This window comes from Paroedura picta, chromosome 3 (assembly GCF_049243985.1).
Source record: "Paroedura picta isolate Pp20150507F chromosome 3, Ppicta_v3.0, whole genome shotgun sequence".
Lineage (NCBI taxonomy): Eukaryota > Metazoa > Chordata > Lepidosauria > Squamata > Gekkonidae > Paroedura > Paroedura picta.
Genome location: NC_135371.1, coordinates 48,490,050 through 48,505,677, shown reverse-complemented (window position 1 = coordinate 48,505,677; position 15,628 = coordinate 48,490,050). Strand labels below are relative to the sequence as shown.

Sequence of the window (15,628 nt, the reverse complement as noted above, 5' to 3'; positions counted from 1 at the left end):
GAACCAGTCATTTCAATTGTTTCCCCTTCCCAAGCATGAGTGAGTTCTCTTGTGATGTCTATATGTGGGAGGGGGCAGAGCCTGCATGACTACTCCTATCTTAAACTACCTCTCCCCCCCCACTCCTCCTTGAGCTTGCCTGTTAACATGTGTGGTGATGTCACATCCAATGACATCCAGGGAGGTGTAGGCACCTGACATCTCTTCCAGGGCTCCTCAAAGCTGAAAAATTATTTTGAACTCCATGGTCAAAAGTTTGGAAAATGCTGAAATAGAGTGTTCAGCCCTGATTTAACATTTGTCTCACCTGACCAGAAAAGTCAGCCCTTGATCATATTCAAACATATTCTTGAGGTTTTCCCATACAGGCAACATCGACCTGTAATCCTCATGCTAGGAATTCAAATACCAGTTATAAGTTTTTTTCCAAGTCTATGCTGGAACTTTAAGATGGTGAACTGAAAGTGTTTCAGTGAAGATCTGGATAGTTATCTTGGATGGGTCCCTCCAACACTACTGCCAATTCATTGGAGCTGTTATATCAATGGCCAAAAGGTACATTCCTCAATGATATCAGAAATAATATATTCCATACTGGGGTGATCAGAAGGAAAAGTTGTATCAAAATTTCCTTGACAGCAAAGACCCAGAAGTGGCAGATGACCTACTCATGAATTTGAAGCTGTACACAGACAAAAATGGCAATGGCAAATAAGGATTTCAGGCATTCCAGTACATACAAGCTCATGCATGTTCCAAGGAAATCCAGAGGTAAAATCAAACCAGGTAGCTGCCCAATTGATTTCCCTATCCAGAGCTCCAAAAGATCATGATTTTACAATCAGAATTTTAAAAAAACCTTCCAGATGTGTGGAGTTTATCCATCATTAAAGTTAGTTATAGGTTAGAGTTGAAGTATACTCCTTCTTGAGGTTCACCTTTAAAGGGGTGCAATCAAGAAGCTGTGGATCTTGTTCAGGCCATGGCTTCTTTAATAGGGAAGGGAGCCATTGAAGAGGTTGAGGGACCTCAAGCATCAGAGGATTTTTTCTCCCATATGTTCCTGATATACAAGAAAGATAGGGGAGTTAGACCCATTTTGGACCTCAGAAAGTTAAATGTTTTTCTTTATGCTTTAAAGTTCTGTATGGTGTTCATTACTTTGATTGTACAACTATTAAAGGGTGCTTGTTTATCATTGATTTGAAGGATGCCTATTTCATGTTTCCATTTACCCTCAACATAAAAAATATGCTTTTTTGTGGGAATAGTGTTTTCCAGTACACTGTTCTACTCTTTGGTCTAGCTACTGAATCAGGGTATTCTCTAAGTGTATGGCCCTGGTTATTGCTTACCTCCATCTTATTTATTTATTTATTCATTCATTCATATATATATATACCGCCCTCCCTGAAGGCTCAGGGTGGTTTACATAGAACTGAAACTATACATGAAACCATACATATAATAACTATAACATTCATATTATTAACTGATGATAATAAACAGGTAACAGTGTAACATAAACAGTAGTAATTCAAACAGGTCCAGGAAAGTGGGTTTCTGGGAGGGGGAAGGGGGGCAGGGGCCCTGCAGACGTTGATTGATTGTGCCTAGCCTCAGCCAGATGCCTGGTGGAAGAGCTCCCTTTTGCAGGCCCTAGTTCTTCATGGTTGCCATATATTCCCTTATTTAAATGATTGGCTACTAGTAGCAGATTTGAAGGACAATTAGTTGAGTCAGTGCTCTTTCATTCTAGAGATCTGATGAAGATCAGGACTTTTAGTAATTTGAGAAAAATCATTATTAGTTCCTCACAAAGAGTACAATTTATTGGAGCCTTGCTAGACTCTTGATAAGAGAAGGATATTTTTACTTTGGTAGTTCAGATCTCACAGGTTCCAATCAGTTTGGAACATTTTATGCCTTTGGGTGAGGCCAGGACTTGAGATCAACTGGGCCCCACACTTACACCTGTGCACCCTTTCTGTTAGGGGGGGTATTGTTATTAGGGGGCTTTATGGGGTTTTATTGTTTCATCTTGTAACCCGCCATGAGTCTTTTTGAGAAGTGGCAGGACAGAAATCCAATATTTTTTTTTAAATGGTGTCTACTGCGGCAGTTTTTGCCTATGGTTTGATTACATATGCGATCCCTGCAGCTGTTTTGATGGCACAGATTCTCTGTTCCCACACTCGTCATCCATTCCTTGCTATGGTGGTCTTCTAGAGAGAATTTATCCTGGGGGATTTTCTTCAGAGTTTCTTAACAGGAGGTAGTTATTACTACAGATGCTTTGCTGTTGAGTTGAGGCACTCACTATGCAGGACTTTTAGCAAGGGGTATGTGGTTAGAAGAGAAGGTACTGCACATTAGCATTTTGGAAATGCATGCTGTTCATTATGCCTTAAGTTGTTTTTCAGATATGCTGTGGGACCATTCCATTCTTGTTCAGATGGACATAAATACAATGTTTTATTTAAGCAAATAAGTGGGCACAGTGTCTAGGGTCTTGTATCATCAGGCTGCCCTTACATGGGACACAACTGTGAATCTCAATGTTGCCATTCAGGCAATTCACATTCCAGAGAGTTTAAATATGGAAGCTAATGAACTAAGCAGGATTGGTTCACATTCCCATAAGTGGTCCATAAAGGCTACTTACTTGGAATGACTTTTTGCCCTCTGGGGGGGTTCCCGGTGTTGATCCCTTTGTGATACAGGAAAACAAGAGGGCTGTGAGGTTCTGTTCACATGCAGGGGTGGGAACTGGTTCCCTAGGGGATGTGTTTCAGCTTCATTGGCAGTGAGCTCTGTTTTGCACATTCCCTCCATTTCCTCTCTTCATAAGGGCAATAGAGAAAGAAAGAACATTATCCTTTTTGGTCTTGACAAATATGGTTTCTGATGATCCTCATGGAAATTTGCAAGATCCAGTTTCTACCACTTCCAAATTGGCCAGATTTGATTAGTTCATCTAGATCTTTCAGCACAATCTGACCTGCCTCAGCTTAACAGCTTGGAGATTTCAGACAGCAACCTAATATTTTCTAAAGAAGAAGAGTTGTTTTTTATATGCTGCTTGTCTCTACCAGGAGTCTCAAAGCAGCTTACAATCACTTCCCTTTCCTCTCCCCGCAACAGACACCCTATGAGGTGGGTGAGGCTGAGAGAGCCCTGCTATTACTGCTCAGTCAAAACAGCTCTTATCAGCTCTGGGTACTCCTGCAATTATATAAGCCTAATATTAAGTATTCCTATATGTATAAGTGTAGGCAATTTTCACTCTGGTGTGGTCAGAAAAAGGTGTCATTGGGAAGAGCTCCTTTGCAGGTCGTCTGTGATTATTTGTTCTACCTGAACACCAAAGGCTTGATATTGTCTCGTCTAAAGGTTCATGTGGGTGCCATTTTTTGTTACCGTACAGGTATTGAGGGAGACAGTTTTTCCCCATAATTTGGTTAAGAGATTTTTTAAGGGGATAGGCAACCTCTGGGATAATTTGGTGTCCCAGTGGTCTCTGTCTGTATTATTAGCACAGTTAATGCTTAAGCATTAAGATAGAGCCTCCATTTTTGAATTATTTTTTACAGAGATAAAATTTCAGAGTCTTCACCTTAGTGTTTAGTTTCTACCTAAGACAGTTTCTTAGTTCTAGTTGTCCCAAGATATTATGTTGCCTGTATTTTTTCCACACTGAGCTCTAAGAATGAGTTCTTGTTGTACTCTTTAGATCAGTAGTCTCCAACCTTTTTATCACCGGGGACCGGTCAACGCTTGACAATTTTACTGAGACCCAGGGGCGGTACTCTACTAGAGGACCCATTATTAGATGGCGCCGGAGGGACGGGCTTAGCTGATGGCCGCTACGGCTCCACTGATTGGGCAAACGGACGAGAAGGACTGTCTCTGTTTCTTTTCGCCATGGTCACTGAAGGCAGCAGGCAGGAACCTTGTTGCCACGGAGTTGTATGGGCTGCCCTGGGAATAAGGTGCTCCTGGACATGAGATGAGAAAGTCCTAGTCAGAGCAGGAATGTAGAAGGGGAGCTTTGTGATCTGGACTTCTGCAAAGTTGGGTCGACGTTGGTGGGCTGAAGCACCTAACTTCTTAGACAGAGCCTTGGCCCGTTACCGACTGATCTATGGACCGGTACCGGTCTCCTGACCGGGGCTTAGAGATCACTGCTTTAGATGTTAGGAGGACATTATTATTTTATCTCAGGAGTACCCTTGAGTTTTGTAGGGATAAAGCACCATTTATTTGTTTTGATGGCCCAAAGAAGAATAAGAGAGCATCAGTTCAGACAGAACTCAGAAGGATTATCAAGGCTATTATGAAATGCTATGAGAGAGCCATGCTACCATGCTCACTGAACATTCATGCACATTCTACTAGTACAGTGGTTTCTCCTTCAGCTTTCTTGGATGGAGTGCCTTTGATAGAGATATGCATAGCGGCTACTGGATCATCAGAGGACATCTTTGTGTATCACTACATACTGGATATACAAGCAAGACATGAGGTACAAGTGGGAAAGGCAGTTCTTCATTCATTGTTCAAGTAGTGGAGCATGTCCTACTGCCTGGGGAATCCCACTGCTAGATTCCTCATGTGGGACTGTAGAGAAAATTAACAATGAAAACACAACAAAACAAAATCAGAGTCCAGTGACAACTTTAAGACCAACAAAGATTTATTCAAGACATGAGCTTTTGAGTGCAAGCACTCTTACTCAGAGTAATAAAAGGTGCCACTGGACTCTGATTTTGTGCTGCTTCAAACCAACACGGCTACCCACTTGAATGAAAAACCGGTTGCACTTAACTGTAACTGTTGTTCATTGAGTATCGTCTGCACAGGCACACATACCCTCCCTCCTGTACTACTGTATAGTCTACTTCAGTGGTCCCCAACCTGCGGGCGCGGCCTGATGCGGGGGCGCGGCCTGATGTGCGGGCGCGGCCCGATGCGTGGGCGTGGCCCGCGCGGGCCGCGGGCCGCGCCCCAATGCCCTGCCGGTCCCCAACCTCAGAAAGGTTGGGGACCACTGGTCTACTTCACCAGCACTAGAGGTACTACGGATAAGCACTAGAGATATTAAGGATAAAGGGGGCACTTCTGCACTTGGCTCAAACACACTGCACCCTTTATAGGCTTTAAACTATGAAAACCTATACAATGGCAGGCCTGCTCATGCATACTTCCCATGTGGGTTTGCACAGAAGATACTTGATGAACAACAGTTATGGGTAAGTGCAACCTTGTTATACATGCTGACACATCTGACAACCTATTTTGCAGCCTCCCTTAACCATAGCCTCCCAGGGAAACCAAGATCATATGTGTTTTTTTAAAATAATGGCCTAGATGAGTTTACAGCTTGAGTAATATAGAGTCACTATTTGGAACACACAGCAATAATGAAGTGACAAACAAGAAAGATTTGCCAGACAACAAAATTTGGACTTTTAACTTAACATTTAACTTATCTTTAACTGGATCATTGTTATGCATCAATAACATTGCATCAGTGATATGGATATCCAGCCAGTCAACATATTTTTTACTCTCGTGTAAGAAATATTTTAATGTGTTACTTTTTTCCCTTTTCTATGAAGTTCCTAAGTATAGCCACATTTATTTTTAATTCAGCCATGTGTAATGACTGTTAAAATGCATTATGATTCTTGTTACAGTAACAGCGAACAATTATTTTCACAGTTGTCTTTCCCAGAGCCCACCAAAAGAAGTGGAAGGTTTAGAACTGGGTATTTTCTTCTTTATCGTTCAGCCAGACCCAGACACATCCTTATCCAATGAAATCAAGGAACTGGTACAGGCAATGAGGCAATCTCCTACGCCATAAGACAGAACCAGTCTACCACAATCTAGGTCATAAATATGCCATACTGACAGCTTTAGCTATCATCCTTTCAAAATGTTTTCTATTTCTATTGATAACACCTTACATAATTTACTTCCTTCAAAAAGTATGTCCACTTGCTAGAAATCCTACTTTATCCAATTACAACTCTTATTATATAATACATCTATAGCTCCACAAAGCTTGTGAAATTCTTATTCTTCTGGAGAACCCATACCTGATCATAGTTTACAGCACTTCATAACTTCATGCATTTCATTTAATTGTACTGATAAGGATCCATTAATATACTATGACAATTGATTATCCTATAAGAATGTTCTAGAAAACATACTGGGAGACAAAGACATTCACTAAGTATTGGGACACTAGATTTTGATGCTAGTTAAGGAAAATATGATATGCACCTTTCTTTTTAACAAATGCTATATAATTGTTACTGCAATGATTTGAGATTGTTACTTTTTAGGGAAAGTACTAGTTTGGGATGGTGGGGTGGAAGACCTCTGTGGATGGTCTCTCCATACCCCCCAGGACCTGGAAAGGCTGCAGGGAACTCACTGACAAGGACAGTTCTCATGTGGCAGGGATCTGTAGCCTTCAAACATTAGAGGGAAGTGGAAAGTGGGGGGGGGGTGCTCAGGGGTAGAGGATGGAAGGCGATTGGCTGGCTGCTGGACAGATAGGCAAGCAGGTTGTAGGAGGAGGCACTCAGGGGTGGGACAGCTGCCCTGAGTGGGTATTAAGCACTGAGTGGCACAAACCATGAGACATGCTCCTCATCCTAGGTCTTACCAGAAATATATAATGGAACAGATTATTTCTCCTTATTGATCCAGGTTAGAACCTGTAATTAAGGTAATTTACCTGGATTGTTTTTACATAACCATCCATTATAACAGGTCATAATACATTAATTACTGATAATCAGAATACCAAAAGAATTAAGTACATACAATACATTAATATATCTGATGAAGTGGGATGAGGTCATTAAAGCTTGTGCCACAATAAATTAATTTGTCTTTTAAGTGCCATGAGACTGTTGCTTTTGTCTCAGTAGATCAGCAGGTTGTACATCTGAAAATGTGTTTTAATTTATGCTTTCTTTGGCTGTCTGTTTCTTCCCCCTTCTGATGAAAAATGCAACCATCTCTTCAACAAGTAAATTAATCTACACCAAGTACTAAGAGCTTGGATCTACTATCCCATCATGGCCCCTGAACTATGTGTTCTGCAGCATATGACTTTTCTGTACAGTTGTCAGGCTCTCTATCTGTTTATATATATAGTTCATAAAATACAACAAATTAAACCATAAAATATATAGTTAATAAATTCCAGCAGCAGTGCCAAACGAATGCTATTTAGTGATGAGAACAACTATGTAAATTCAATAAACTCAAGAGATCTCTTAATTTACAAAGGACACTATTTTTAGAAACCTATATCAGCTAAGAATTAAGCAAACGTGCAATCTAGGTGTAGAACTGGATCCAGTAGAGGATTTCTGTTATAGAAGAGGAAACATTTACTAGTTATACTCCTCCAACGCCAGACCTGCCCTCCCTTGTGCTCTTTCTCGAGGTCCTATGTCTCCAAAGTGCACCATTTTGAGGAGGGTCATTTGGGGCTGCAGAAGAAGGACAGGCAAGAGAGATGCTCCACTGGCATAAATTCCTTCTATCAGCAGACATTGCAGCTCAATCCAAGCTGTAATATTGATTTCACAGTTATACACAGAATATAGCTACATTTCCAAAGTGTTAATATATTATCTTATTATATGCTGTGTGTTTGCCTGTCCCTTCTTCTGACCTCATTCCACTGTCAAAGATTAGACTGAGAGCTTCTTGGGGCAGGGACCTTTTGTTTTTTGCTTGCATTTAATGCACTTATAGTGTAATTAATAAATTGGTGCACATGTGGACTCTGGGGGCAGGGCTGGTAGGGTAGAGCCCTCCAGGGCATGACTTCTGCTCATTGGCTTAGCCATGGCTTCAGATGGCAAAGGGGAGGGGGGGTCATACGTATCATGTTCTCTCTCCCCTGCTTGCAGAAACTCAGTCGCTCTCCCAGCATCTCTGGGAGTCAGCCGTGCTCTTCCTCCTCAACCTGCCACATGCCCACCACTTTAGTTCCCCCTCCCTGGGATGGGATGCCACTGGATCTGCCAATCCCCTGCCTTTCCAACTGAGATCTGCGTGATAGGTGTCTTCTGTGTCCTCTGGGGCTCTGCTACTCCAGCTCCACCCTCTTCCCTTACCCTCAGTGTTGATGGGGCTTATGGGAAGTGGGGCAACCAGCATTAACAGCAGAGGTAGCATCCATCGTTGGGGCATTGCCAGCCCTTCCCTGCTCCTTGGAGGGCAGATTTTGCCCTCAGGGACTGCCTGGTTTCCCCCTCAAAAGGTAAGGATGGGGGACAGAAGGGTAGCCTCTGGACAGTCTACCATTTTGTCTCAGGTGATTATAAAACTCTGCAGACCCACAGCCATTTTCCCAGTACAATTGTTCTAAATGTCTGCCATAACAATAACATAAATTACAAAATAAATGCATTTTGTTATACAAACACAGGTAATTTCTGAAAGACATCCAAAGACAGGGTGAAATATAAATCCTGTAATAGATAAATAACAAAATGCAAAATATTATGCAATATTTAACTTTTCTCCTAATCAGGACAATGCTGAGATTTTTAAAAAGGAAAAATATAATTATTGCTTTTTCAAAAAAAATCAAGCTTTGTATTTTTTTTAATTACTTTTATATTGGCTTAACCCTCCTAAGGCTGATTTATGGGAAAAGATAAGTTTTCCTTGTTTTTTCACTGAAGAGGTCCAGTTCTTCTCATACTTCCTCATTCAGTGGAACATGGCTCTCAATAACCAAAAAGTGAAATTATTATCAACAATTGTACTCATGCACAATATTGTCTCTTGGGAGTGATCAAATAGTGTTAATGTTTTATATTGGCTCTTCCAGGCTAAAACTGAACAGGCTGTTTATTCTACCTTTCAGTGCAATGTTCCAATGCCATAGTCTAAAGCAGCCTTTCTCGACTTTTTTACAGCAGAGAAACTGCTGAAATGTTCTGGGGCCGTCAAGAAACCCCAGAGTTTTACAAACCCCTGGTTGAGAAAGCCTGGTCTAAAGTAAGACTACTTCATATGCATAAATGATAATGGCCACTGCATCTCTTTTTAATATATTTTACCAGAATCTCAGACTGTGGGTCACTCTAAGGTTGTTGTCCTTTCAGTGACTCAGAAAAGCTCATACTCTGCACACAATTTTTTGCTAGGCTTTAAGGTGCTAATGGACTCTTGCTCTTTTCTACTGCTACAGACAAACACAGCTACCCATCTAAACTATCTGTGTGCTGTCACAGTCCTAGTTTGTTCCTGTTCCTCTGAATTTATATTCTGCATAATAGCTTATAAGCCATCAACTATTATATGTATACTATTAACTGCCAAGAAAACAAAACACAATCCTGTTTAGTTTTCACAACTAAATGTGAACAGTGGGCTGATTTCCAGACTCTGACAGAAATTACTGGCTTAAGATACGTGGTTTTCAAAATCTGTAACCAATGATACTTTCAAGTAACCTTCTTGTTAATTAATGAACAGTCTCTATTTTCTCAGGTTATTTTTTCAGGGTTATCTCTTTTTCTCTCTTAATTATTTTATGATGTGAATGGGAAGGAATTATTATCCTTACAAGTTCTTGTGACCACCTTTTCTCCTATAACCTCCAAAGAGCATTAAGATCTTCAGGCCAACATCTGCTCAGGTTCCCTAAACCAATTGGTCATGACCTGATGGAACACTCTGCGAAAGGCGATCAGGGCCCTAAGGGGCCTTAAGCAGTTCCACAAGGCCTGTAAGAAAAAGCTGTTCCACCACGCCTGTGGCTGGGGCCCAGAGAGATTATCGGAAATTGATTATCAGAAATTCCAGCCTCATTACTGGAAGTTGAAGATCTACTGCAAAAACTTTTGAACCCTCCCCATCTTTTTAACAAGTTGGGGGTAAATTAAAGGATGATTGATAATGTTTTTAACTGATGGTTTTAGCCATGTTGTCACCCTCCCTGAGCTGTATAGCAGCGGTCCGCAACCTTCTTGAGGCTGCAGACCGGTGGCAGCAGGGAAGGCAATCACCCAGCCGCGCATGCCACGCATGCGTGGCTACGAATGCACATTGCGCATGCGTGGCCCTGCTTCCCTCTCCCCCCCCCCAAAAAAAGAAGCTTGCCAGGCCGCAAGCTAATCGGCCGCTTTTGCGGCCGATTTGCTTGTGGCCTGGGAGGTTTCTTACAGGGGGGGCAGGGAGAGGGAGCCGCGGCCCGGTGCCAGGGCCTTTGCGGCCTGGCACCGGGCTGCGGCCCAGTGGTTGGGGACCACCGCTGTATAGGAAAGGCACTTTATAAGAATAAAGATTTGTTTTATTTTAAAAGTCAGTAGAACCTTTCAACTGTTACTTTTATCATTTTCACATTATGTTCAAAGAAAATAAATGACATTTGCAATAATATCATATGTTTGCATTCTTTCACCAAGCCATTTTCCACCTATACTTGCATATCTATTTTATTAAAGACAGTGGTCTTTCTTTGATATATGCACACAAAATCATAAAAACCACTATCAAACCAAACAATTTGAGCAGTTAGCTGTGCACTGCAGACACTCTCTTGAACAGTTCTGCTTTATAGTGTTTTTAGATATCAACAAAACAAGCAACACAGGAAAGCTATTTCACTAGGTGGACAACCATCAGTAAGAAAATTCAGCGAGTAGTTGTGGGGTGGGAACCAAGTAGACATAGATCTGAAGAGCAAAGTTACTATAAGAGACTGGAAATGGTGTTCCCTTTTGCAACCTTCTGACCTCCACTGCTCAAAAAAAGGACAGAAGGATCATGGGAACTGTGTTTACATACAGATGATGTTGTGTATCACACATTAATTGTGCTCACACTGTGTATGGGGGACAGGAGGAGACCTTGGAGACCACTACTTAAGATTTTCAGCAATTGTAAATGCCTCAATAAGTAGAGACTTTTGCACCTGCTGTCAATCTTAATACTGTGTTTCCCCCAAAATAAGACAGTGTCTTATATTAATTTTAGGCTTTAAAAAATGCACCAAGGGCTTATTTTCAGGTAGGTCTTATATTTATTGATGTCCAAAAAAATGTTACATTTATTCCAGTCCCCCCCCCCCCCCCGGAACCCTGGAAAATCGTACCTTAAGTACAGGGCACAGCTTCTGTCAAGCCGAGGGATTCTGGGATTGTAGGCGGAGCTGACAGAGGCTGAACGAGCAGGGGCAGAGCTCTGCAGTGTATATCGCTGCCGGGGGGGGGGAGAGACAAGTGGCACAGCAGCATAGCGTACACATGTGCTGCAGATTTGAATGTTGGCTGGCCCGGCACCCTGTATTACTCCGAACACCTCTACAAGAACACCCCTAAGGCTGGCCCTGGCTCTAAGGACCAATTAGAGGTAGGTCTTATTTTCGGGGGAGGGCTTATACTAGCAGTGAATAAAAAAGTACCGCTAGGTCTTACTTTCAGAGTAGGTCTTATTTTCGGGGATATGGGGTAGGTGGTGGTCTCCAGTAAACATCCTTGATATTACCATCCTAAGCAGAGATGTGATTTTCTACATCCATTGAAGTCAGTGGGCTTAAAAACATGTAACTCTTTTTAGGATTGGCATTCTTAGAATCATATACAGATTTTCTCAGAAATCTAGATTTATTTATACTTTATGGTACAATTGTTGTCTCTGTATCGTTGCCTTCTCAGTTGCCTGGATGGTGTGCAGGAGCACTGTGAATCTCAAAGAAATATTGGCTGGGGGAATTGCCAACACCACTAAATATTCTTTCTCATAATTCTGACCATAGCAAATTGCAGGTAGTCATGGTCAGTTGCCATACAGTTCCCTCTTAAAAGTGCTACTGTTTTCAAGGCAGGGTGGAAAACATCAACTGCTATGTCCCATTCCTGCTTTATTGCTAAATCCTGCCAGGCGGAGCACATCTACCACAAACTACAAGATATGGATGAAATCTTTAATCCAGGGGTGGGCAAACTATAATTCCCATGAGCCCCTGCCAGCATTTTCTGGCAAGGGCTCATGGGAATTGTAGTCCATGGACATATGGAGGACCAAAATTTGCCCACCCCTGCTTTAATCTTTTAAAATGATACCATTTCCTAACAGATTTACAGAAACTGATGGACAGCAAACTCTCAGAAACAAAAGAAAGTGCTTGATGTGAACCACAATGTATATTTAAATCATGTAGGGGAATCATGGCCACATCACATGGAAATGTGCCTCAGATTTCTCTAAAAGAGAATGAGATACATCCGAGGGTACATCTATTAACAGTTGTCAGCCCTGATGGCCAGATTAAGCTTTTATGTTTCAAGGTGATACACCTCTGAATACAGACAGGGCTTCTGAGGTCCCCAGAGGCACCTGACTGGCCTTTGCTGAAAAGAGATTGTTCGGCTACCACCTTCTTATGCCTCTAACTCTCTTCTTATTCCTCATTTTTTGCTATTTCCTCTTGTCTTACATCTCAGTCCATTTGAAATACAAACTTCTTTAGCTGGTCCACATAAATTTAACATTAATTCCAACCCAACAGTTTCAACTTGAACCTTCAGCATTATTAGCAACCTTCTGGCGCAACTTCCTTTTCTTTTAAAACATTTATTTATGATTATGATATTTATATGGGTCTTTTCACTGTTCCATGGTACAAGGAGGTGGATAAAACAAATTGCTACAGAGATTTTTAAACACACACACTAAAAGCAAAAAGCCAAACATAAGCCTGTGGCTAAAGTGAACTGAAGCTAACTTTGGTAGGAAGCCAGTCATCTCTGCCTCTTGAAGTCTGAGTTAGAGAAGAACCGGCCAGTCTTTGATACCTTTCTCTGCTGCTGTCAGAAACCAGGTTGCATTCATACATTCAGACCGTACACATTTGCTCAAGCAGTGAGTCAGAGGGAAATAATTCAGAAGAGAAGCCTCCATAGACACACACACACACACACACAAGCACACACAACTCCTAAAAGTCATACCCAAAGCCTAAACACGCCGCGTAGAATCATCCTGGCAAAATTAAACACTTTGAAGGCCTATTAATTTGTATGCCGGAAAGAAAAAGCAACATACACAGCACACAGGAACAAATCATCATCAATGGATCATAAAATGCTTAACTTGGCAGCTCATGAGAACAGCCGGGAAGTCGGTCTCTATTCCACAGGCTTTGGCTTCCATCGGAGGTCCTTAGGCTCCCACAACAGCAATCTGACCAAGACTGACCTCCGAGGAAATCTAGCTGAAGTCTCTCTCCCTCCCTCCCCTGCTCCTCCTCCTCCTCCTTGCAGTTCCAATATTTTATAAACGACATGCCTGCCTTCCGCATGCAACACAACCCCTCAGCGGGGAGAGACAAAGATCAGACCCATCACTCGGCACTCTGCAAGAAGACCAGCTGGGGTGGAGTGACAATTCTGGCCAAGCAGCACGACGGGCGGGGTGGGGGTGGGGGTGGGGGTGGGGGTGGGGGGAGAGCTTCCCTGTCCTGCCCTACAAATCCAAAGCGAGGTGGAGCGTGCGGCCAGGGAGTTTCCTCCAGCCCCTGCGTGTTACATTGTCTCGGATTCCATAGTAGGCGACTGAGGACAGAGCGAATGAACCAAGCTTGCAGCACCAGCTGCTGCTTGGAAGACATGGAGACACCGACCACCACGGCCACTGCCCCCCTCAGCGGAATGAAACGAGCGGAGGGTCTCCCCGTGGGAGAATGGCTTTCCTCCGGGGACCCAACCGGTGCCTTTTGTGTGTGTGTGTGTGTGTGTGTGTTTGAGAGGCGATCTCTAAAGTGCTGGCGGAGGACGTGGCGCGCTCTGTCCGCGCCTGCCACAACAACAGCACAGGGCTGCTCCCTCAAAGGCGCCGAGGAGCAGGAGTCGGGGGCTTCTGGCCCCCGGGGGGCCCCGCTTGGCTCGCGAGCTCCTGCTCCCCACCGCCCGAGCCCCGAAGTGGCGCCAGGTCCGGGCTTGGGTGGCCAGTGCGGCGGGGGATTCCCTTCCCCGCAGCCGCCGCCTCCGTGTCTCTCCGGGAGAAAGCCCTGCCCAGCCCGGCCGCTCTCTGGTCGCCCGCTGCCCCGTGCCCTGTCCTCGTCCGCGTCGCTCGGGACCCTTCCATCCGCCCGCCCAGCGGGTGCCTATCAAACGAGGAAACACCCCCCGTCGCCCCCTCCTCTAGGGAGGCGCCAGGAGAGCGGCGGCTGCCCGCAGAGCGCGGGAGAGGGCTCTCCCCCAGCCCGACTGCCCGGCCTGGAGCCCGAGTGCCGGCGGTCGCAGCCCCAGCCCCGCGGGGACCCTTGGCCGTGGCGGCTCCCGCTTGCCAGACATTGTGGAACCGCGCGTCGCCCCCCCCCCCCGCCTCCCCCAAGCCCTCTCCATGATTTCTCGGGAAGAAAGTGAAAGACCGCGGGGGGGGGGGCTAACCTTCCATCGTCATCTTGTCCCCCCCACAACCACTCAGTCAGAGCCCCCCCCCCAGCAGCAGCAGCAGCAACTGTGAGGAGGGGGGTCCAGAAGCAGAAGCTTAGATTAAAAAATACAAATAAGCCACCACCTCGGCACAACCCCGCCAGCCAGCCAGCCAGCCGCCCAGGCAACCCTCCCCTCCCCAAGGAAAGGACAATAGCTCTCCCCCCACCCCCCGCAGCCCCATGACACTAGCGCCCCAGTGGGTGGGGGGGAGTCCATTGTGTGTGGCCGGGCTCGACAATTTACAAAACAAAACAAAAAAAAATACAAGCGAGGGAGACAGGGCGAGTGGCTCCTCCTCCTCTTCTCCAAAAAGGCCTGTTGGAAAACTGCACAGAGCAGCCGCCGCCGCCGCCGCCGCTCCAAGCCCACCATCTCCCTCGCTCGCTCCGCTCGCTCGCTCGCTCGGTGCCCTAGCGAGCAAAAGAGGCGAAAGGCCCCGAGCGAGAGGAGGGGGATCTCTGCCCCAGAGCGGGGGGAAAGGCCCGATCGCTTTGTGTTACCTGCCGTGAAACCAGTCCTTGCAGGCGTCGCACTCGATCATGAAGCGGGTTACGTCGTAGGGCAGCCTACAGATGCAATAGACGGGCACCGTCGCCATGTTAGCTCCCTTCAAAACAACACTGGACTCCCAAGGCAAGCGAGCGGAGAGAGAGAGAGAGAGAGAGAGAGCGGAGGCGAAGCAAGCAGGCAGGGCTTCTTCGCTGCGGCTTCCTTGCCGCTAGGTCGCCTTGACTGATCCTCTCCCCCTTTTTGAAAATGGAAAGCCAAGAAAAAAAATAATAAAAAAAAATCTGCAAGGCCCGGAGGCAGAGGTGGAAACCACACGCGCGCAACGCGAAACAAAAACCCGGAGAATTCAATAAGCGATCCTCAAGGGCGAGCTTGCAATGTCAAAAAAAATAACCAATGGTTCCCGAAAGTTTGGCTGCATGGCTCCTCTGGCTCGCGCGGGCTCCAAAGCGCACTGGAAGCTCGCTCGCTCGCTCTCTTTTTTTGGTGGTGGTAGTGGTGGTGGTAGTGGTGGTTGCTAAATGATCATTATTCCAAATGTTGGACGAAATGCATTCTATTGCATGCCCCCTGGTGACAGTACAGTACCGAGGCTTTTCATAAACACTCCGAAATGTAGCCCTTTC

The 15,628-nt window shown here is 44.8% G+C and overlaps 1 protein-coding gene across 2 annotated transcripts in view; it reads right to left on the bottom strand.

The window, feature by feature from the left end:
• Nucleotides 1–15,604, bottom strand: part of PHF2 (PHD finger protein 2) — a 160,751-nt gene extending 145,147 nt beyond the window's left edge. For both annotated transcript variants that reach the window (XM_077325583.1, XM_077325584.1), the window contains exon 1: nucleotides 14,993–15,604. In XM_077325583.1, the coding sequence (XP_077181698.1) occupies nucleotides 14,993–15,090 (98 nt within the window). In that variant the 5' untranslated portion in view covers nucleotides 15,091–15,604. The remainder of the gene's footprint in view (nucleotides 1–14,992) is intronic.
• Nucleotides 15,605–15,628: the final 24 nt, after the last annotated feature.